The 22,559-nt window shown below is 41.3% G+C and overlaps 6 protein-coding genes across 7 annotated transcripts; 2 read left to right on the forward strand and 4 right to left on the reverse strand.

Moving 5' to 3' along the window:
• Nucleotides 1–581: 581 nt before the first annotated feature.
• LOC140315117 (gamma-crystallin M2-like) lies at nt 582–1,735 on the reverse strand. 2 transcript variants are annotated; one of them, XM_072393197.1, is made up of 3 exons: nt 1,727–1,735; nt 1,416–1,649; nt 582–857 (listed from the first exon to the last, which is right to left on the reverse strand). In XM_072393197.1, exons 1-3 carry the CDS (start codon nt 1,733–1,735, stop codon nt 582–584), a joined length of 519 nt encoding a protein of 172 aa, XP_072249298.1. The 2 variants fall into 2 exon arrangements, with proteins under 2 accessions (XP_072249298.1, XP_072249297.1); XM_072393196.1 differs by having other exon boundaries at nt 1,407–1,649.
• Nucleotides 1,736–4,328: 2,593 nt separating this feature from the next.
• Nucleotides 4,329–5,205, reverse strand: LOC140290990 (gamma-crystallin M3-like; the record flags this gene model as incomplete). Its single annotated transcript, XM_072379384.1, has 2 exons — nt 4,329–4,640; nt 4,951–5,205. Coding segments are annotated over 2 exons (534 nt in total), but the record flags the coding sequence as incomplete, so codon positions are not given.
• A 781-nt stretch (nt 5,206–5,986) lies between these two features.
• Nucleotides 5,987–6,897, forward strand: LOC140315393 (gamma-crystallin M3-like). The gene is made up of 3 exons (XM_072393198.1): nt 5,987–5,995; nt 6,147–6,422; nt 6,613–6,897. The coding sequence occupies exons 1-3, from the start codon at nt 5,987–5,989 to the stop codon at nt 6,889–6,891; spliced, it is 564 nt and encodes a 187-aa protein (XP_072249299.1). The 3' UTR covers nt 6,892–6,897.
• A 5,605-nt stretch (nt 6,898–12,502) lies between these two features.
• Nucleotides 12,503–13,282, forward strand: LOC140315559 (gamma-crystallin D-like). The gene is made up of 3 exons (XM_072393214.1): nt 12,503–12,511; nt 12,685–12,927; nt 13,013–13,282. Exons 1-3 carry the CDS (start codon nt 12,503–12,505, stop codon nt 13,280–13,282), a joined length of 522 nt encoding a protein of 173 aa, XP_072249315.1.
• A 246-nt stretch (nt 13,283–13,528) lies between these two features.
• LOC140293635 (gamma-crystallin M2-like) lies at nt 13,529–14,691 on the reverse strand. Its single transcript, XM_072379546.1, has 3 exons — nt 14,665–14,691; nt 14,335–14,577; nt 13,529–13,804 (listed from the first exon to the last, which is right to left on the reverse strand). The coding sequence occupies exons 1-3, from the start codon at nt 14,671–14,673 to the stop codon at nt 13,529–13,531; spliced, it is 528 nt and encodes a 175-aa protein (XP_072235647.1). The 5' UTR covers nt 14,674–14,691.
• Nucleotides 14,692–17,629: 2,938 nt separating this feature from the next.
• LOC140291006 (protein boule-like) lies at nt 17,630–22,257 on the reverse strand. Its single transcript, XM_072379386.1, has 11 exons — nt 22,234–22,257; nt 21,131–21,283; nt 20,809–20,900; nt 20,641–20,695; nt 20,470–20,545; nt 20,199–20,359; nt 19,776–19,847; nt 19,622–19,657; nt 18,319–18,429; nt 18,045–18,116; nt 17,630–17,770 (listed from the first exon to the last, which is right to left on the reverse strand). Exons 1-11 carry the CDS (start codon nt 22,255–22,257, stop codon nt 17,630–17,632), a joined length of 993 nt encoding a protein of 330 aa, XP_072235487.1.
• Between the last annotated feature and the right edge of the window lie 302 nt (nt 22,258–22,559).

The raw sequence follows: 22,559 nt of genomic DNA on the forward strand, positions 1-22,559 counted from the left end.
ATTTGAAAATATTTTCTTACCTTTAAAAGGCCATTCATATCTGCCAGCAAGATGGGCCCTATGCATTACAATTTGTGCCATGTTTCTACAGTAGCCCTGAATGGACACACCAAACACTGGCCTTAGAGCATGTGTTCAGCTTCTTTTCACTTTTTCCCCCCCTGCATTAACAGAACTTTCTTCTTTGCATCTGGAAGGAGACGGTGAAGCGAGTTGCTGTCATTTCTAACAAAAATGTGAAATCCTACAAACTGCTCTTTTAATAGGCTACTTTCATCATCCTTCTTTGTGTTCTGCTTGCTCCTCTTTTCCAAGATTTGTTAATCACGTGCAAAGAAATTGGAATGGGATGAAGAAATACACATTTTACATTAGATGTTTTAAAGCTGAGACTTCAGAAAGTTGTCATTTTCAGTGTAATATAGATAAACACTCATCAATTACAGCAGTCTTAACTGCAGACCAGCTGTGTCCCGTGAGACATATTTCAAAAACTCCATAAGGAAGGAAGGCAGTGTTTGCTTCTCATTTATTTATTATATGCATCTAGACAAGGTCTTGCATCGCGTCCTGATTAAAGGTTAAAACTCTGTGATCCTGCGGAGGGAGACAACACCAGGCGAAGACGCCCCCCAGTCGCTGTGCTGCTGGTACTCGCCGCGCTCCAGGAGGTACTGGTGCCCTCTGTAGTTGGGGAGGTCGTAGAACACCCAGGCGCCGTCTGTCACCACACAGGAGTAGGCCTCGCGCAACTTGTAGGTATCATACACTGCAGGACAGTCGTCAGAGCACTCCACCATCTGCCCTCCAAAGTCTGGCCTCTCATACAGCCTCAGCTTCCATGCAGTACTGTACACCTGCAGACAAATGACAAAAGCGGTCAAGACTGCTGTTAGCCAAATTTTCCTCTAACTCCCTTTTCAGGGTACTCTGTATTTCTAAAGAACTTTTCAAGAGTATATTTATGACAAAGCTCTGCAAACCATTACTTGTGTTTGACACATTCTGAATTATGTTTCTGGTCACTATGACGTATCTCTGTCTGACTTTGCACCTCGTTCATCTGCGAACTGCCATCCAGTTTGGACAGACTGAACAGAGCCATTTACAGGCCTACATTGTAAGAAATACTGCAGACTTGAGAGAAACGAGAGCTTTGGCAGTCAGCTTGCAATAATTTGTCCAACTGTTAATTGCTTTTACTGCATGATTTTGAACTCTTAGATTTCTTTGTTAACTTGTATTTAAACTGCTGCCAGAAGTGCATCCTGATGTCTGCGTGTTCTGCGTGCTGGCTTGGCACGTGCGCTCAGCAGTCCCGTGCCCTTGTGCACCGCTGTCCTGCTGTAAAACATTTCCTTATTGGTGTAAAACACTTCACTTAATAACTCCAGGAGTACTCTCACATTCTTTACAGGACGACAGGATTTGACGCTGTCGCTGAAGGCCATCCATTGCTGGTTGTCGGCATACTCCCCAGGGCTGAGAACATACTGGAAACCCTTGTAGTTGGGTTTCTCATAGATCACCCATGCACCGCTCTCCACCCGGATGGAATTGCAGCGGCTGAAGTACGTGTGCAGATCGGTGCACTCGCTGCTGCAGTTGTAGCAGCGACCCTGGAATTTCTTCTCCTCAAAAAATGTGATCTGAGGAGAACGTGTTTGATTAATTAATGTGAGAAGCTTAAACGGTCTTTGTACGGTTGTTGAAGGGTTTCTCTTACCTTCCCCATTTGGATGCAGTGTAGACCTCATTCTTTGCTGCAGCCCCATCAAAGTATTTATCGATAAACAAAATGTGCAGAGTGTGGCAAGTCTTTGATACCCAAATGAGGTAGATTTACATATCAGCAAAATGGCTTAGTGCTGTTTGATTTGCCTTTGTTCCAGCCTGATGATGACTCTGTATCAAACGCATGCTGGAACAGTGAAGGCAGAGGTTCAGTGTCAGCTGCAATGACCTGAATGATTATTTGACTGAATAACATTTAAGTATATCATTGTTGTCCATGATTGTGTCTGATCCCACACTCAGTCTGCTTAAAACTCTGCATCTATGTTTCAGGAACTTTGTTCTGCTTTGGATAGATACAAATAATGATGCTGTGTGACTTTGGTGTAATACTGAAAGTATACAACACAGAAAAAAATCAAGCATGTCTTTTTTATGCAGTTTCAAATGCTCACACCTAATAGTACCAGCGAGAACTCTCTCAAGAGGTAAAAAGTGAATCTACTTGCTGATATTTAGGCACATTTGTGGAAGTTTTACCATCTAACAAATTAGACTTTATCAATATCAAATGGGGTGTTTATGTAGTTCATATACAAAAAAGTTAATATTATTTATTATACTTAAAGTATGACAGCACACTTTATTGAATATAAGCAGGTCATTTTGTGTTTCTTTATTGCTTTTGTATTTTAGCTCTTGTTGGTGTTGATTTAGGGTCTATTTAAAAAAGAAATGTAGGGTCATGCTTCAGTCATGTTTATTAACAATCAATAGACTAATCAGTAACTAATCAGTTCTTTATGAACATTAATACCAGGTACAGATACATATAACATGTTTAAAGCAATATGTGAGTCTATTTGATTAATAAAGATAATATATTCAGTCAGAAAAATGCTAATTTGTTCCTCAAGGTGTAATTTTAGTCCACCAATCACAGATAACCCAAAAATACAGTAAAAGAAAAGTTTAAATTAAGATCAGATTTTTATTGTCATGTATACATACAAAATTTGTCCTCCACTTTTAACCCATCCAGGTTGACACACACATGCACAGGGTCACACACTCATAGAGACAGATGCCTTACACTGGAGCAGTGGGCAGCCATTCACAGCCTGGGGAGCACGGTGAGCACAGTGCCTTGCTCATGGGCACCTCGGCCATGACAAGGAGGTGGAACTCCAGCTGTCAGTTCACCAATCTTTTGGGAATCGAACCACAAACCTTCTGGTTAGTGGATGACCCACTCTAACCACGGCCACCCTAAAAACGCCAACTTTTATTACATGGTGCACTCCATAGGTGGCCCACAGAGTCTCATGAACAAATATGAAAGAAGAGCAACTTGGTGTGTGAAGAGTGTGAAGAAACACCTGCTCACATCTTAGCCTGTTGCCTTCCATCATAACTGACTCAGCTGTCTGAGACACACTCAATAATCACACAGCTTGTGGTTCTGGTATTCAATCAAAGACGATGTGAGGAGCCTTTAAAATGACCAGTGTTAATTTGTTCCTCTTAAACTTGTCAGAAATGGAGGGATAATTAAACTGATTCGTTTGATCTTCTTTCTCTTTTTTAAAAAAACCTGGTTCCCGTTGGGCATGGCCAGACATATCAGCCTAACATTGTGTGTTGGACGATGCTCAGCTTGTTAACTGCAATTTTCAGTAAACAGGATAACATAAATCAATAGCAGAGGTCAGTGTTTGTCTGTTGTGTCCTGGTTGTGGTGCATTGACTTCTGAGATTAATTTTGCTTGGAACAAAAACACATCATTGGGCGTCGCAGGCAGTGAAAAGTCTTTGAGTTGGTCATGGTTTAACAGAAAGGTTCTTTTTATAGTACAGTTTATAGATTAAAGTTTTACTTATTATTTTGGAAATAATTTATGCTTACTTGATGATCGTGTAATAAAGGGCGGAAATATTTTAAAACAGTTAATTCAGTTCTGATCAAGCATATTTCAGCGTTTCCTTGGCATCAAAAGGAAAATACATAAAAAAAAAATGTTTAAGGGTAATTTGTTATTTTCAACATGGCCCAGAAATTTCACAATTGGTGTGTCCCTAGTTTCCTTGTTGTCATTTACTTTACTGTGATTTCACTGCATTCTGTCAGACTTTAAAGAGGACTCGGATGCAGGAGGATGACTGTGCAGCAGACCTCATCAATATCGCCAACTTCCAGCACTGAGTGATAAAATAACAAGCTATGAAAATGCTTTCTATGTAATCTATAAAACTTAATAAAGAAAAGTAATCAGAAAGAAATAATCTAAGAAACAAAAACCTCTCTGAATAAAGGAGGAAATAACCGTACAAGAAAAGAGGAGAAAACAACAGAAACTCACTGCTAAGAGGAGGACCTATAAGTATGAACTATAAACTCAAAATCACTCCCTGAGGAGGAAAAACAACTCAGTACTAGAAACAAAACAAACTAAATGCACTCCTGAAAACTGGAGGTAGTCTTACACCATCAGTGCTGGTTCTTCCATAAGTAAATAAAATAAAGTGACAAAATGTTCAACTTCTTTACACCACAATGAAAAGCAGATACGAGAAACATAGGATTTTAGCTTGCTTTATTTTTTCATCTGGTACATTCAGACTTTGAGTTAATAGGTGTCCATGATGCGCCTGATGGAGCTGAACCTGGTAATGTTTCCCATTCCCATCTCTCTGAGGTTCCTGTACTCCCCTGGCCTCAGGTAGACCATCCGGCCTCTGAAGCCAGGCTGCTCGTACATCAGCCAATGACCGTCCATCACGTTGCAGGACTGGCATTCAGACATGCGATAGCGTTCCATTATGTTGTCGCAGTCCTCCATTAGCTCGTGCATTTGCCCTCCGAAGTTCTCCCTCTCAAAGATCCTCATTCTGAAGGGACCGCGGTGCTGAGGAGGGAGAAATATCCGGGATATGACTTTGACTGATAATAAATATTCAGCCTCACCTCTAAATCTACAATCTACTGTAGTATTTCCTTCAGGTGCATGGAAGGGAAGTAAAGACCTGTCACAATTCATCATAACAGTAGTCCCACTCCGGTGAGTATAGATAAGAAGGTTAGAGTTAAGTCGACACTGAGTAAAATGTTAAAATGTTAAGAATCCAAATCAGTTGCCTACGGTAGTCATAAAGGAATATCCTCTCTGGTGCAACTGTACCCCAATGCAGCTGAGTGTGTTAAACACCTCCACCTACCATGGGGATAAGGCGACAGGATCTGATGCAGTCACTCGAGCTAATTCCCATCAGGCGTTGGTTGTCTGGATACTCGCCCCTCCTCACCAGTGTCTGATGGCCCATGAAGTTGGACTTCTCGAAGACCATGAAAAGGCCGTTCTCCACCCTGCAGGAGTTACACCTGTTCAGGTAGGAGGTGAGCTCGGGGCAGTCGCTGCTGGTTTCATAGGAGCGACCCTGGAAGTTCCTGTCCTCGTAGAAAATGATCTGCAAAAGAAAAAGAAATATACATTAAAAAAAAAAGATTTCACAGCTATTTTGATGTTTGTCAGTTTAAGGTTGGCTGCAATAGGCAGTCAATTTTCTCTTTAAATGTTTGCAAAGTTACAATTTCTTTGGTGTTTTGACAGTTTTATTTACCCTCCCCATGGTCATGATTTTTGTGAGCCAATCTCAGATGTACAGCATCAACATCGACCCTTTTCCCTTTTTATACATTGCACAGCTGTAGGATTTCCACATGGCTTGTGCTGAAACCTTTGAGTCATCAATCTATATTGTGGCACAGAGCAGCACTATAGGCTTTACTGTATGTCAGAATCTGCAATACTGTTGGAACTGAATTGAATATTGGATTTTATGCTTGCTTCTAGCAATGTCAACTATTTAATTCACATCTTTCTGCAAAGTTCTATAAAGGCTGGACATCAGATGTAAAGATGAGACTTAACGTTGTGAAAGCATCATTCAGCAAACTGCAAGAATTTCTGTGGACTGAACCAAGGAACAAAGCTTTGGCCTTGTGTCAAAATAAAAATGCATAAAATATGAAATCATTACAGGAATATTTTGCTTTTGTTATGACCTGGCATGACCTCTCTGAACCCAGATCTAACACAATAATAACTATTCAGGTGTACCGTACAAATCAATGCAGAGTCACGTGAACCTCATGATGAGTCATGATCTTTCAAACAAAGGTGTACAAGGTGGTCTGCAGCTGATATAAAAGTGGAATAGATTGGCATCATTGAGGAAAACTAAAACCGTCACCATGGGCAGGGTAATATATCTGTAATATGCTTGTATGCTGTGAGATCTGATGATACAACTATGACAACTATGAACATGCAAAAGAAAATCCTCCCGTATAATAAATCATCCTATGTCAAAGAAGCTGTAACTCACAACTATTTCCTGCTTTCTTGCTGCAGATCATTTTCTACGAGGAGAAGAACTTCCAGGGCCGATCCTATGAGAGCAGCAGTGACTGCTCTGACATCCACATGCACCTGAACCGCTGCAACTCCTGCAGGGTTGACAGCGGTTGCTTCATGGTGTACGACCGTGCCAACTTCATGGGAAACCAGGTCTTCTTAAAGAGAGGAGAGTTCTCCGATTTTCAGTTCACGAGGAGCATGACGGGCATGACAGGCGTGATGGGTATGGCAATGATGGATACCATTCGGTCCTGCCGCATGATCCCTATGGTAAGATATTTGGGTGTTTTTTGTCTTATCAAGCAGGATTGTTGAAGGTACCTTTAGACATCATTGTAAAGTCAGTTGAAAAATTCTAACTGTCTTTGATGGCTTTGTGACCTTAAAGCACTCATCCAAGTCAAGAAAGGCGGTCGAGTAAATCAGCAGAGAACTAACTTGTCTTTACCTCCTCAAACAGCACAGGGGACAGTTCAGGATGAGGATCTATGAAAGAGAGAACCTTGGAGGCCAGATGCATGAGCTGATGGAGGACTGTGAGTCTCTCCAGGATCGATTTTACATGTCCGATTGCCAGTCTTGCATTGTGATGGACGGCCACTGGCTGATGTTTGAGCAGACCAATTACAGAGGCCGAGTGATTTATGTTCGGCCCGGAGAGTACAGGAACCTCCGAGAAATGGGAATGAGCAACTTAATGAAAATCAGCTCTATTAGACGCATCACAGATGTGTGCTGACTGTCATCCGTGTCACAAGAAACTGTAGAAGAAAAATAAAAAAACATCTTGAGGCATCTGTTTTGCTCTTTGTAGTGAATAACTGATATGGGGCTCACTTCTTTCTTTATAGAGAAATTTAATCGGAAACCTTTCTATTCCTGATTTAAGTCGACTCCTTTTTTTTGCAAATTTCCATGACGTAAACAAATGATCTCTATTACAATACTGTTGGGACAGGATGAATAAATACTATAAAGTCTGAATTCGGAAGAAAAAAAACTCCAAGAGCGGTCAAGAGGGTGGAACTTTTGTACTGCAAGATTTTTAGTTTATGTTGTAAAGCAGGTGACTTAGACTAATTACAATTGAGCCGATTTTGGTTGCATGCAAGTAAACAGTCACGAGAAGAGGAAAAAGCATGTAACACGTCATCCAAAACGGATCTCTGAAACCATCAACTGTTGTCTTTGATCTGGTAATTCATTAGCTATTTATACTAATGTTTGCTGGCTTCAACTGAAGCTCAGACATATTGGGCTTTGACCCCAGAAGCTAAGTCATGAGACTTTAGATCATGGTTCTCAGACTGAGGTTAAATACATTGTTTGGAAAAGTTAACCACAACCAATAAGGAAAACTTCTTCCTTCTGCAACAAACTTCTTCTCAGTTTTCTTGATTAAAGCAATGACTAACCCTGCTGCAGTGACAAAACCTTTGGAAAACATTTGGCAAAGGTCTCATAGGTATCGCTTTCGTACATTTAGGGTTTATCAAACTACCCTTCAGTTAAAACTGATGCCGAGGGGTTCTGAAGACGCAATTTTTATGTATTAGCTTAGGAGAAGGAAATTAACAAAAGAAAAAAAAAGGAAATTCAAAACTGGTCGAAAAGAATTTGGGTGTAATTAAGCACTGAGAGTTGGTTTAGGGTCAGTCGACAGATTAGACTCAAAAGGATGTGACAGATGGTTGGCTTTTAATGGGGAAACATCTGCAACTCTGACAGCACAGTGATGAAGGTCATATGAAGAATGCAACGTCTGTCTTTAGGATAGCGTGAAAGTAAAAGCTGTAATTGGTTACTGATTACTTCTCCATGAAAGTAATCCAGTTACTTTAATGATTACTTATTTTCAAAAGTAATTAGTTACTTTAATAATTACTTTACCTAGTTATTTTTCAAAAACATGATGCACAACCTGAGAACGCTGTAAAGCAATAGAGCTTTCAGCCTAATTCTATTTTTTCTGCAAATTCCATCATATAGAATTAAATAAAATAAAACATCAAAACACCGGTCGCTCTTATGTTCCCCTGTTTAGCAGGAGAGGGCTGTCGGAGTTTTGCCAGGTGGAATTGAATGTGGTAGCCGCTGAGGTCATGTCAGTGGGGGGATCCGAAGGTTTCTCAATGACTTTCACATTCCTGTGCCGGATTGCAAGGTGATTGCTCAGATCTGAAGTGGAATTTTTCGCTGTACATAAAATATTTCTTCCCACGCAGAGAGTACAGTGGACGCGAATGTTTTTGTCACTTTGTACCGCGTCAAACTCAAAGTAATGTCGGTACATCCAAGCATTAAAAGCTGCATGGTCCTGCTCTCTCGCGCGCTCCATGTTATCTCTTGTTGATCTACGCGCGCACTAACGTCGCACTGCTCATACGTGACTGTCATGAGACACTCTCACAAACAAAGTCACGGTTTAGTAAGGCAGTAACGCTGCATGCTTGCCTAACAGTAGACTAACAGTAATCTAATCCTTTACTGTACTCGTTCCTTGAAAAAGTAATCGGATTACAGTGACGCGTTACTGCTCATCGCTGCTCTTTTTTACACCTGATCATGTTACTGACCTTCTGCCAATAAACTAATTAGCTGCAACAAGTTCATACAGCTGTTTCCGTAGCTTTTTCAGCCTTTTGTTGCCCGTCCCAAACATCTTGAGACGATGTTGCTGCTATCAAATTCAAGAGCTAATATTTTTCATGAGACATCCAAAATTTGATATGTTTTCTATGTTTTATTGTAAATGAAATGTTGTCTTTTGAGATTTAGAAGTCATTGCAGTGTTTTTATTCTTATTTCAAACTGGTTCCCACATATTTTTGTAATTAGGTTTGTATATTGCTGTGTGCAAGATGGTGGCGTAGACAAAATTACCACGGGACGCCTTGGTGGAACCTATGAGACGTTGTTTCGACCGTTAGCCACCATTGAACTGTTGATAGCAGAAGGCTGTTGTTGTTTTTTCTAGCACAGAACTTAGCTTCTCATTTATGAGAGGATGTAGTTTTTTTCTCCTTCAACCTTTCAAAGATGAACATAACATATAAGCATCTATCTGAAATCCTGAATCTGTGTCCTACAATGAAAATGATTAATGTGCATTAAATCTAGTTTGCTTTGTCACCATGAAGTCTGCCCCACCACAGTTTAATTTGAGTGACTGCAGTGTTCACAGCATTGATGTACTGTACAGTGCAGCAGGGGCTTCTATGATGAGCTGACTCGGTTATTTCATACAACTGAAGCCTTTCAGATTCTTTTGATGTCACTTGATGCAGAAGAACAACAGAAATCATGAGCGGAAAGGTAATGTAGGGCACAGATCTGGGTTGCAGCTAATAGGGGACTAATTCATCTACATTTGATGTCAAGCTAATTCGTTTTATTGTGTAAATGTGCATAAATGCTGCAGCACATAACGTCCATGAAACTATGTGTGATTTTTTCTGTGAACTAGATCAGGCAGGCAACTCAAGCTGCTCTGCTCTCTTCCATCTGTCTCACACTCTACATACCACAAATCAAACGCACCCCTCCAATCTGGGCGGCCTATTTAAGCTGCAAAGCTCTCCGCTGCTACCCTTCAATAACGCACACTGCCTGTTTTTCAGTCCCTCCACCACCCCAGCATCCACCTGTAGGCTCTGGGGCAAAATAGAGAGAGAGAAAAACTTCTAGGGCTACTCGAATGAGAATATCAGTGCCAATGTAGCTTCTGCAGGGCAGAGAGCAGAACCTTCGTGGTCTCTGAGCAACCCAACTTCATGGGCCAGATGATTATCAATGAATGGTGATGGCAGACATGTGAAAGTCTTAGAAATTGAATGAGAAATTGATGGCCAACCTCACCTCTCTGTTACTAAGTGAATATATTGTTCATACTAATTCTAGCTTTTGCTCAAAAGCATGACTCTCGAGATTTATGGGAACTTATTGAGCTCAAGCTAATTTTTTTTTGTCAAGGAAAAACAAGTTCAGTTCTCAAAAGGAAGGAAGTGTTATCTTTCTAATTCTTTGCAGGCACATTGCAGCAGCTGGATGGAAACAGCACAAGATTGTGAACTTTGATGGGCAGATGTGCAAACGTATCAATGTCTGCGATTATTTAGCTGATGGTTTGCTTTGTTAATATTAACAAATTGTCCAAGTTGAGGGCAGACAGGAGGAGCCTTTTTATTCTGAAACTGTGACCTGTGCATTGTTTGGGTGTAGTTACACTTGTAATGTACAATACTCTGTGAATTGACCTCTTTCACACTGAGAAGAGCACAATAAATCAACAGGTTGCAAACTAGTGTGAATTGTTTTTTAACGTCATTTTCCATAAATGAGTTTGACCTAATATGTGGCACAAATATAAACAAACAGCTGGGTGTTTAGATTGAATACAAGGGCAAACTTGTAGTGAAAGCATGTGTAAACAGATATGATAACTCATATAATTACACTGCATATCACCTCCAAATGACACAAGACGGGCGGATTTTAAACACAATCTGAATTCAGGTCTTCTTTTTTTATATAGATGATGATTAGACAAATGAATTTACTCTGCAATCTAATAAAATTCAGTAGTCTCTGTTAACAGATCATTTAGAACCTCTGACCAGACCAGGAGAAACTCATCCATGCATTCATCAACAGTAGACTCGATTACTGTAATGGTCTTTTAACTGGACTTCCCAAAAAGAGCATTAAACATCTGCAGCTCATCCAGAACGCTGCTGCTAGAGTTTTAACCAGGACTAAGAGATCTGAACACATCACACTAGTTTTAAAATCTTTACACTGGCTTCCAGTCAGTCACAGAACAGATTTTAAAATACATCTGTGACATGATCAGAGAATATAAACCCAGCAGAGCGCTTAGATCCAAGGACTCAGGTCAGCTGGTCCAGTCCAGAGTCCAGACTAAACACGGTGAAGCAGCATTTAGCTGTTATGCTGCAAACAAGTGGAACAAACTGCCAGAGGAGATCAAACTGTCACCAAATGTAGACATTTTTAAATTCAGGTGAAAAACATTTATTTTCTCATGCGTCCATGCATGAAATCTGCACGGTATCTTTTAACTGATCTAGACTGTTGTTTGTTTTTAATAATTTTGATTTAATTTTGATTATTTTATTTGTTTCTCTTTATGTTCTTTTATGTATTTTTAATGCTTCTTCCACTCCCCGCTGCAATGCTTTTATTTTGTTTTGTACATGAAATGTGCTATAGAAATACATTTGACTTGACTTGACTGACATTTTTGTTTAGCAGTAAACAAGTTGCTGCTGCCCTCAGCTGGTCAAAGTTTACATGAACACAATATATTTTCTTTTGCTAGATCAAGGCTGTAGTCAGAGATGGATGGGGCTGCCTGTGGGCATGACGCTGAAAAATAGTTCTATTAAACAAGCACCAGAACAGACACTTCAATAATTAGTATGTGGATGTTTTAACTGGTCTTTGAAAGCTGCCCGTTCACCATATAATCAGCACAGAAGCCGTATACTCGATGCTGCCCATGCTCTGAGTTGAGCTGCTCGGCTGTATTAAATCTGTCACATGCAGACTGTACTGAAATTACATTCCCCTGCTTGCCTCATAGAGCATATCACAATGTGGGGGATTGCAGCCGAACAAACTGGATGTTTTCCTGAAACAAGTTGTTGACGTGCTGACACGAAGAGAGCAACATTCTGTGAATTGATCCTCTTATAAAAGGCAGCGGCTGCAGTGTGCAGAGGCAGTGGCGCGGGTAGTGTTCACAGGATTTTGGCATGTGGCATGCTTTTATGTTATGCTTTTACAAGGCTACTCCAAATGTTTTATGGGCATTAAATGCTTCGAAAATGTAGTAACTTGCCTATATTGACAGGACTGTCATTTGACAGCAGAACCACAACAGCTCTAAACATGCAGTAACAACTATCTGCATTAACTTTGAGAAAACTGATCTTCTGTATTCTCTTGTACAAAGATAAAGTCGTATGTGAATTGGTGTTGGAAAAATAGAAAATGAGCTCTTGCAAATTGCTATTTCATCCTTTCTTGCGTCACTCTATTCAAATAAAGCAATGTTCTTGGAGATTAATTCCGTCTTGAATAATTTCTTTTCAGTATTTTGTAGATTTTATGAGTGTGCCATCATCAAACAAATGTGGCTGGAACTGCGGCTCAAACTAAATTGCTGATATGCATTTGTAGAGAGCGCGCATACAACTTTTCTGTGAGAAAAAGCTGACGAGCCCAGTCATTGTTCTGACTCACAATGCCACAGGTCACTGGTGGGTTATAAAGGCAGCTTGTAGCCCACGGCTGCCGCTACAGCGCGACAAAAGTTAGCAGACACAATGGGCAAGGTAAGGCTGGCAGTTCTGCTGGGTCTCTTTTGTGCTTCCTACCTGCATGGATTATTCAGACCAATCTGTTTAAACTGAGCCATTTTCTGTGTGGTATAGCGCGCACATTTCCCCCTTTTTTTTTTTAATAGCCAATTTGAATGTTTTGAATACCCTCACTGACTTTCCTCCAGATAATTTTCTATGAGGACGGGAAATTCCAGGGTCGTTCCTATGAGTGCAGCAGTGAATGCTCTGACCTGCACTCCCACTTCAGCCGCTGCAACTCGATCAGAGTGGACAGTGGTGACTGGATGGTCTATGAGAGACCCAACTACATGGGCTACCAGTACTACCTAAGGAAGGGCGAGTACTCAGACTACCAGCGTTGGATGGGATTCAATGACTGTGTGCGATCCTGCCGCATGATCCCATTGGTAACCCTCAGTGTGACAAGTTAAAACTTTTTACATGCGTTTCACTGCTCAAGGAGGCTGATAAATCAACTCATCTTCTTTGCAGCACCAAGGCTCTCACAAGATGATGATCTATGAGCGTCCAGAGTTTGGAGGCCAGATGATGGAGCTGACCGAGGACTGTCCCTCGCTGTCTGAACGCTTCCATTTCAGTGACATCCACTCTTCCAACGTGACGGACGGCTGTTGGATCTTCTACGAGCATCCCAATTACAGGGGCCGCCAGTTTCTGATGCGCCCCGGTGAATACAGGAGGTTTTATGAGTGGGGGAGCATGAATCCCAGGGTGGGATCAGTCAAACGTATCACTGTGTGAGAAAGCTCATGTCTGCGCGCTATTTATGTAAAGTTCTATCAATAAAGTCAATTTAAAGTCTATCTAAACACCTTCGTGTGGTCATCTGTTTTCTTTTATTGGTGTGTTCAAGTCTGATATACCACAGGATGACTCAAGCCAAACAGATGATGGAAAAATGAACACAACTCGGATACAGAGACATGTACACACACAGTTTAAGTCAAGTATATTTATTTAGACAGAAGAGCAGGGTTCAGAAGACTTTTAATTGAAGTCGGTGATTCGCCTGAGCGAGCCAATTCTTGGACTGGTGCCGCCCCAGTCGCTGTGTCTGCGGTATTCACCTGGTCTCAGGTAGTAGGTCCTACCTTTGTAGTTGGGCTGGTCGTATAGCAGCCAGTGTCCGTCCACCACGTTGCACGAGCTTATGTCGGACATGAGAAAGCGGTCCTGGACGTTGGGGCAATCGTCGCTGATGTCCTTCACTTGGCCTCCCATGTCCGGACGCTCGTACAATCTTATTTTGTAGGGACCACGATGCTGCGTGGAGAGAATATTTGGTCGGTTTTTGCTCTTTGTGTCACTTTTGGGCCAGTAGAAGTGGTACATTTTCTGACCGCGAGCATACAAACCAGTCAACCTTTTTAAAACCACTGAACTTTCAGGCGACTCCCAGTTTTCTCAGATCTCGTTCATGCTCAAACCCGCAGTAAATCAAACAAATTAAGCCTCTCAGCTGCAGAAGCTGTTATCAACCATAACTCGGAAGAACCTGAGCATGGTAATAATGACTTATATTCCAAAGGTCCTCCTTAAGAACTTCAGATAAAGTTTAGTTAATTTGGTAAAGCATTAAATTGGTCTAAAGCTTGTTTTTAATTTTTTTTTATCATAGATTTGAGGTGGAAACTCATGGGTTTTAATGCTAGACCTGTTTTCACCTCAATGTTACTTAATTTTCTTCTGAAATATGTTTTCCCGCTCTTCTACAGCAACAAACCGCCGCTCTATACTTTCATAATTGCATACTAATGAATGACCTTTTCTTTTAAATGTCACCTGAGGCTTACCATGGGAATCATGTGGCAGGAGCGAACGCGGTCATTGATGCCAATCATGCGCTGGTTGTCGGAGTACTCCCCCCTGTGCAAGAAGTATTGGTGGCCCAGATAGTGAGGTTTCTCATACACCATGAAACAGCCGCTCTCCACCCGGATGGAGTTGCAACGGTTGAAGTAGGGATGCAGGTCGGCACAGTCGCTCATGCACTCATGGTGCCGACCCTGGAAATTCCTGTCCTCATAGAATACGATCTGCAATGGTTTTGCACAGCGATGGTTAATCATTCGCCTGCTTCCCAACATCTGTTTTTCATTTTCAACAACTCACAATGAACTTACCTTTCCCATTGTTATACGAGTAGAGGCCAGACTGACAGCCAACAGACACTTTCTGTGACGCTGTCCTTTTATATAAAGTAGTGGTTTGATGGCACAGCATAAAGCATTGTCATCCAAATAGGTTTTATAAAACAAATCTGGGTATGTATAGCAACACACCACAGCGGGATGATGAGTTATTGTTGTCCACTTCTCACATGTTCATCACTATGGATTAAAACACAACGATGTGCTGAGGGTCACAGAATCAGCAGAACAAAACAACAGCAGCTATTTGCATTCTTTGTTAAATTTCCTAACACCATAAAGCAGTGCTGGAACAAGTTTAACCTTCATCTCATCACCATTACTCATCACGCCAATTAAGTAATATGAAGGAGAACAAAAATTAAGGTGTTTGTGGAAGTCTTGATGAATCCAAGTCATCTAACATTCTTAATACCTCATTTTTACAGAAATGAGCTCAGAAATGGCTTGAATTCGAGCCCGTCTATGCTGGCAGTGTGACAGACCCAATTAAGCCCTCTAATTCAGTCTGGAATGCAGCCACAACTAATTCTTCTATTAGTCTGATAGATTCACGATCAAACGTGAGCTTTCATTTCATCATTCACTTCACCTTTTCCAGCAGGGATAACAGAAATAAGCTCAACTGAGAAGGTGGACACGATGAACATCTGAAATAAAGTTAGCATGTTAGCACTGCAAGAGACAGCAAGCTGAACTTGACCTTGTTTCCTTGGATTCAAGTACCAGGAAAATAGGTCAAACTACCTCTGAGCTTCAGTAATTTGGCCCTTGTGAGAACTTGATGTGCATTTCACAGCAGGCCGTGCATTCGTTTTAGGCTTTGTAAAGATTAAAAGACATTACTTCTCATATTTTCAGATGTTTCAGTTTCATATTTTGAGCATTTGGTGACACGGCCAGTACACATTCATCTCAATCAGCCGGGCACTTACGGTTTCATTCATTCTTTCAGACATGTTTTACAAAGCCAGAATATTCAGCAATCAAATAAATTTGTTCTGAGTCACGTCACCGTTTACTGTACACTTACTGTCATTTCAGACAGAACCCTCACGGACACAGAACATCACACACCAAGTCAGAGTTGCGTCATAATAATGCAAATCGCAGCCCGTGCACTGAGGGAAACATTTATTTCCACTAAACAACTCCAAACACTGAACTAAAACAGACTCTTATGGTATGCAGTATCACAGAGCTACATCAGCATTCCAAATATCCAAAACACTGAACAAAATGTACAATCAAACAATTCTGGATGGTTAGTGTTAGGGTATACAATTTGCCTTGTGCTTGTTAAGCAGAAGAAAGCCTCGTTTAAACCCCAAATAAAAACAACATTACTGAAATAAAATACAGTAATGGTCTGAAAGCACACCCACAATTTAAAGCGAATATCTAAGCACAAACCATAGGAATGTGACAGGGTAACAGAGTCCTGTTACAATAAGACATGCAGTCAGAAATCTTATGACAAAACAGATATTTAAAACCGATTCAGTCTGGAATTATATTCAGGGCAGAATTGTTTATTATTTGAAAGACGTAAAAAGTCAGATTGAACTCGAGAATATAAAAACGATGCGAACACAAGTAATTAAAACCTCACCTACACAGGCTTCAGTTACACATTTGTGTAGCTGAGAAATCCAGCTTTTAGTCAGCTTCACACATAACTTTCATACCAGCCGAGTTCTCAGCTGCTCAACAGACCCGACTCTTTTTCTGCTTTTTTTTTTTAAACATATTCAACCTCTGAAGGTGCTTTAACAGGACGTCAGCTCACTTAAAGGTGAAAAGCACCACAGCGCTCCGTCCGAATAAGCTTTCGGATCTTAAAATCTCAAACGCAAAACTCTCCATCAACAAAACTGCTAAGTAAGCGATTCACTCGCACGGAGGAACTGTGCCGTGAAACTGCAAAACACGCACACACAATCGTCGCGTTGCTGTTGATTTCACTAACACAGCTTTCTGCGTTACATCATCGAACCAATTCTAGTTTGATATTGAGCAGATAAGCCCCAGCAAAAAGCAACTTTTTCACATCGTCATGTTCAGAATAGCGGGATGCGAGCCACTCACAGTGGGTTAAAGGATCCCGAAAGGTCCCGACGCCGATAAGGCCGCTCATTCAGAGCATCCGAATCCCTCAAACACAACTACTACAGAGTAATGTAGAGTTTTTCAGGTCGTTCTCCGTGAAATGACTGATCCATAATGTGCGTACAGCACGGAGTGCTGGCATGGTAAGGAATACAAAAACAGGTTATTTCAAAGTTTGCGTAACTCTGATAAGGAAAAGCAAACCACGGCAAACGGATGCTGATGAACAAAAGAAGAGTTCAAGTCATGTTCGCGTCAACACTGAACTACAAAGTCTGAGCTCCAGGAACACGGTCAAGAGACCCTGTATCAGGTGCTATGGAGGTCCAATAGTCCCACATTTATAGGGCATTTATAGGGCAGAAATCAAGCTTGAAATTTGGGTGGCACTTTACATTCAAAGTAAGCTTTTCCCACGAGAATTTTACGTCGATGTTTGAGTAAAAAAGGAAGTGCGGCAAGGTCATGATGGGAAACTGTTGTAGAAGCTGAAACCTCCGCGTTCATTGTGCTCCGTCTCTATGAAAGTTGTAACGTTGGTAAAGTTATCTATAGTAAAAGTTGGATTTACTGGAAAACACATTCAAACTCTTCTGTTTTTCATACGCAAATACGGATAAAAAAAATTAATGAGGAGCAACCGCTATATCAAATAAAAGCCGGCATGTAAACGTCAGTCACCCAGCTGGGCAGAACTGGCTGAGTGTGAGGCCTTCCATGCGATGGATTCAGTGTTAAACTCAAGGAGAATCACGAGGAACTGATTGAAAGGACATTCATGGTGCTGATTGTGGAATGTTTCCCCATAAGAAGCTGTCAACAGTTCAGTCTACATGAGAGGTTGGGAGGTATGAAACAGAGAGGTGTCTGGTGACTCTGCTGACTCTGGCAGATAGTGGTAGTCCTTGTGGTGCATGTAGCGGCGGTACTTTGGGGTCAGACGGACTCGCGGAGGTGGAAACATCAGATTCTGCAGGGAAAACAAGACGACAGAGAGGCTCAGTGAAGAATGAATCACGTGGAGATGATGGAGGTAACAGAGAAAGGAAGATGGTTATTATCCATTCGGATGATATTGTTTGCCGTGTGACGATGCTCTGTTAGAACAAGACGCACACCTTCTGACGGCACTCAGATGCACGCACCGAACAGACCACAGGAAAGAGTTACTGACGATAATAAAAAGGCTTTTGAATCATTTCCCCTCAGTGATCTGCTGGGTTATACGGAAAATGCTGGTTCACCTTTCCGGGGTCATACTGCAGAGCGACAGGTGTCATTCCCGGGTAAACATGAGGCAGCGGCGGCTCCACAAACTGTGGAAGTGTGAGAGAAGTTAAAAACAACCCCACCGAACATACCCCGCAGAATCCAAACCCAAGACTTTAAAGCTCTGAAAATGCAGAGCCACACTCCGATCACAATAGAAAACAACTTTCATATTTCGAGTTTTTACCAGAGAATAACTCAGTCAGTTTCAGTTCACTGTCATTTGGATTTTTCTTTTAGAATCTGTACCTCTGGCGTGGTTTCCTCCATGATGGGCACAGGAGGCTGGAAAGAGCCTCCATCAGCAGTCTGACATAAGTACTCTGACTGCTGAGAGTACACCACTGCGTTGGAGGGCACCTGGACAGCAAACATTGAAGTGTTCAAGTGAAGAATAAAAAGAAAGCAAACAAAAACAACATCAACACTTCTCTCTTTGGTTCAGAGCATATATTCAGGCCTTCAAAGTCATGCTGTGCATGTCTACATCACACTGAGCATGTCGCAGTGGAAATGTCTTCATCTACACGAGGGATGCACCCAATTGAAAATTTGTGGCCGAAGCCAAATAAAAATCAGACGCTTGGCCGAATGTGGTTAAGTTTTTCATTAATTTATTTTTTAAATATTGCATAAATAAAATACATTTTTAGACATTATTTTCAAAGAAAGTAAATGTTTATTTAATATTCTGACATTTGAAAATTCCAGTAGTTTCACATTTATTTTACTTCTATATAACCGAGTTCAGAAATATCCACTCTGGAGGCCTTCAAACAAAACCTGCCTTAGAAGTGCTTTCCCAAAAAAACTAAAGTGCATAAAAGTGGATGAACCCACAACAAATTAATTATTGTCCTTTTGGCACAAGTCTACTTAGTCACAGTAGGTTAAGGCTCAGGTTAGTGTGTGCTTGTGGTAAGCAGTAGCAGCAAAGGTCTTTGCAGAGGAACCCCCTCTAGATACTGCTTAAACACTCAATTCTTTTCTCGCTCTCCGACACTAAAATATCTCCACACATCTTTAAGTTTACCGCATCACTGCACGTTGCTTGACTGCGTCATTAAAACGTGTTGCTAATAGTCTATTTAAAAAAAAAAGTATTTATTGGAACTACAGTCACATGATCGAAGTACTCCGGTGAAAAGACAAGTTAACGTCGCAGTGCTTACAAATAATTTTGGCTCTGTCTGGAAGAACTTTGAAATGGAAATGGACATGTAAAAGTTCTGTAATCTTCTCCATGTTTATTTAGCCCGCTTCATCCGCCATTCTTTTCTTTTCTGACCGTTTGCTGTGAGCGCCGCAGGAGTAAGCAACACTCTAGGCTCGCTCAGATGTTCAGACATTCGCTGAACCTCGGACAGCCAGACTAAGAGGTTTATGAAGGTATTCTAATGAAAGTTTTGACTGGAGTTAAAATCTGCACAAACTTTTGATGAAGACAACAGAAAATTGTGTCTGTTTTTTAAAAAGGAACCACGTGTGTCTCCTTCAATAAGTGACTAAATCCTTCAGAATTAAAAATAAAGCATGACTTTGTTTCACCAACCTGAACAGCGTTCCACTGACAGTGGCTCGGGACACTCTGGGGAGAGAGTGCGGCAGAAAGAAAACAACCTATTCAGTGAAGTTCTAACCCCTGCCAAGCTGATTAATTGCTGACATTTTGGGGAATTACTGGATCACTACGAGGCTGAGCTGACCTGGTACTGGTGATACGCTGCTTGCTGGTGAACAGGCTGGTGGGACTGAGAGAGCATCAGCCGCGGTGCAGGCTACAAGGAAATATTAATTCAGACAATTATTCATTTTTTCTCCGAAGCGCTGCTTCATTCATTTATAACTGTGGCCTGTTTCAATCCAACTTATTGACCAAATTAGCTATGCAAAAGGTTTTCTCTTTTTGTCTCGAACATTATTGGACTGGGGAACGTGGGTTATACCGTCAGACTGTTGGAAAGGGTCAAATATTACTGCTTCTTTTTACTCACATAGACAGGAAATGATCCTGATAACTGAACGCTGAAGCCCGTTATTAAACATCCAACTCAACTAGCGGGAAAACTAAAGATGATCCAGTGATCCAATCTAAGAGCTCTTTGGGAGAGATAATTGTTAGTACTTACAGACCAGTGGTGGGGTGGAGGGTTCATGTTGGGGCAGTGGAAGTAAGCCACTCCATTATGGTAGGTGTAGGGATAGCCTGTGGATGTGGTCAGGTACAAAGTCCCACAGGACACCTGGTGAGGCACGGCAGGTTCAGGGTGGGCCTGGGAGGCATTTTTAGCTGGAAACAGAAGGAACCCAATCATCTTTAGAGCCAGTAAAAGAGCGGAACACCATCGCAATCTGTGAGTGGATTTAGCTCATAAATTTGGTACAGCACCGTCGACTTACTTTGACCTGAAGTTTGATGCTTTCGAACAGCCTGGCCAATGCAGAGCTTTTTTTCTTTGAAACAAATTCCATTAGCCTTTAATGAAACAGGTGACAATATAAGACAACAGTATCTGGGGAGTAAATAATCTGCATGGTGTGTTTACTGTAGTTACAGGTTGTGCGACTCACATTATTGAGGATTTTCAGTACATCTTCTTGAGTTTCAAATGTAACAAACCCGTATCTGTTCAAATAGACAAAGTAGGCAAAGTATGCTGTAACTGACTGACAGTAAATCTGTGAATGATGCTCAAAGTTGAAGGATAGAAAATCAAACAGAGGGTGTAACTAACTCACCCCTTTGACAATCCTGAGCGGTCTATCACAATCTTCACCTCTTTCACGGCACCGTGTTGTGAGAAGACACGTCGCAGGTCGCTCTCATTAATCTTAAGACACACACAAACATGTTTGACTGTGTTATAACTAAAAATTCAAACTCCCATGGCTGGTGATTGGTTAAAAGATAATCCATCCCATAGGGGAACAGTAGTTGTGTGTATCAGCAACCAGTCGGGGGCATTTGTGAAATGTGTCCTGGAAGTTATCTTCATCACATACTTTGCTGTTTTCCATCTTTCTACACCAAAGCAGACATAGACAGGAGCCCACGTCTCACCTTGTAGTCGATTCCCCCAACAAAAATCCGGTTTGGGATAATGGTACCAGGGGCGGGGGCGTGGCAGGTCAGGCCGTCACCGTGGTTTTCTGGAGGCAACACATCAGGCGTGGAGGAGCTGCTGCCGCTGTGAGACGAATGGCTGGACGTCACCTTGGAAAACAGGCAGAAAATAAAATGACAAAGAATCACGATGTCATTCTGTGTGAGTCTGAGTAGGCTCAGCGTCCCCCGTACGAAGAGGCAGAGATGTGGAGTTTCTTATCAGCAGAAACGACCCCCATCTTTACTTAATATAAGAACTATTTGTGTAAGTAAAGAGTAACACATTTTCCTGTGTTTACCTGAGCTCAGGGCAAAGGCAAATCAGCAGCAGTGTCCATGTTAGTCCTAACATGTACACATAAAGTTTTAAATGTTTTGTTTTTAGCCAACTGCAGAAGAAGAAAAATGCTTGGTCTATGAGGTTTTTTTTTTAAACCCCCCATAGATAAAGCAGATCTCATTGAAGTCCATCAAACATATAAACACGATGTCCTTGAAAGTGAAACAAAGTTGACACACCTGCAGAGAGCAGATAAATAAACTATTAACAGTTAACACTGTCTGGTCCAGTTAAAGCCCTTGTGGTGTTATTACAGATTCAAAATGTTGCACAGATTCACTTAAGTATCAGTTAAAAATGGACATTTTTCAAACTTTTGGTTAATTTTAGCGTGTCATTTCCATCGGTTTTTATCTGCACCTTATACCGAAAGCTTATCCGAAAGCTCGCTGTGCCAACTGTGAATATTAATCGTTGAAATCACACAGAATGACCTTTGTATAAAACACCATGTTGGGCGGCTTTCACCAACACTGCTTACAGGCACATTTACTCGCTCGGTTTATTCGAGCAGAACTGAGCCTACATAAACATAATGAAAGAGTCTCGTTACATATCATGGACTAATCTCTCGGCTTTAAGGTTGTTAATACAACACGGAACCACTACAACAAATAACTTACAATTGTTGAGCGAAAGATAACTCGACGTCCCTGAGTTACTTTAGCACCGTTAGCCGGCTAAAATATTAGCAACGCCTTCAGGACAGTTTACTCACCGCGTTTTGGTTCGCCACCTCCATAACCACATTAATCTGGTTAATTTCCGCCTCTGAAACGATGTGCAGGTTATTTTCCAAGATTAAACATGGCCCGTTAAGGGTTAGCTACTCCGCTTCATTTGTCGCCTTCAACGGTCCGACCCTGCCGCAGACCCCAGTCAGTGACCTCATCCAGTGACCTCATCAACCTTTAACGGAAACTTGAAATTAAAACATTATTACCGTGATTATTATTATCATTATTAACATGTTAGTCACTATATATATACATACACAAAAGAAAATCCCAGGAACTTAAAAGAAAGGGTTCTCCAGATTAAATG

This window comes from Leuresthes tenuis, unplaced genomic scaffold, assembly GCF_036924035.1.
Source record: "Leuresthes tenuis unplaced genomic scaffold, fLeuTen1.0.hap1 SCAF_1, whole genome shotgun sequence".
Lineage (NCBI taxonomy): Eukaryota > Metazoa > Chordata > Actinopteri > Atheriniformes > Atherinopsidae > Leuresthes > Leuresthes tenuis.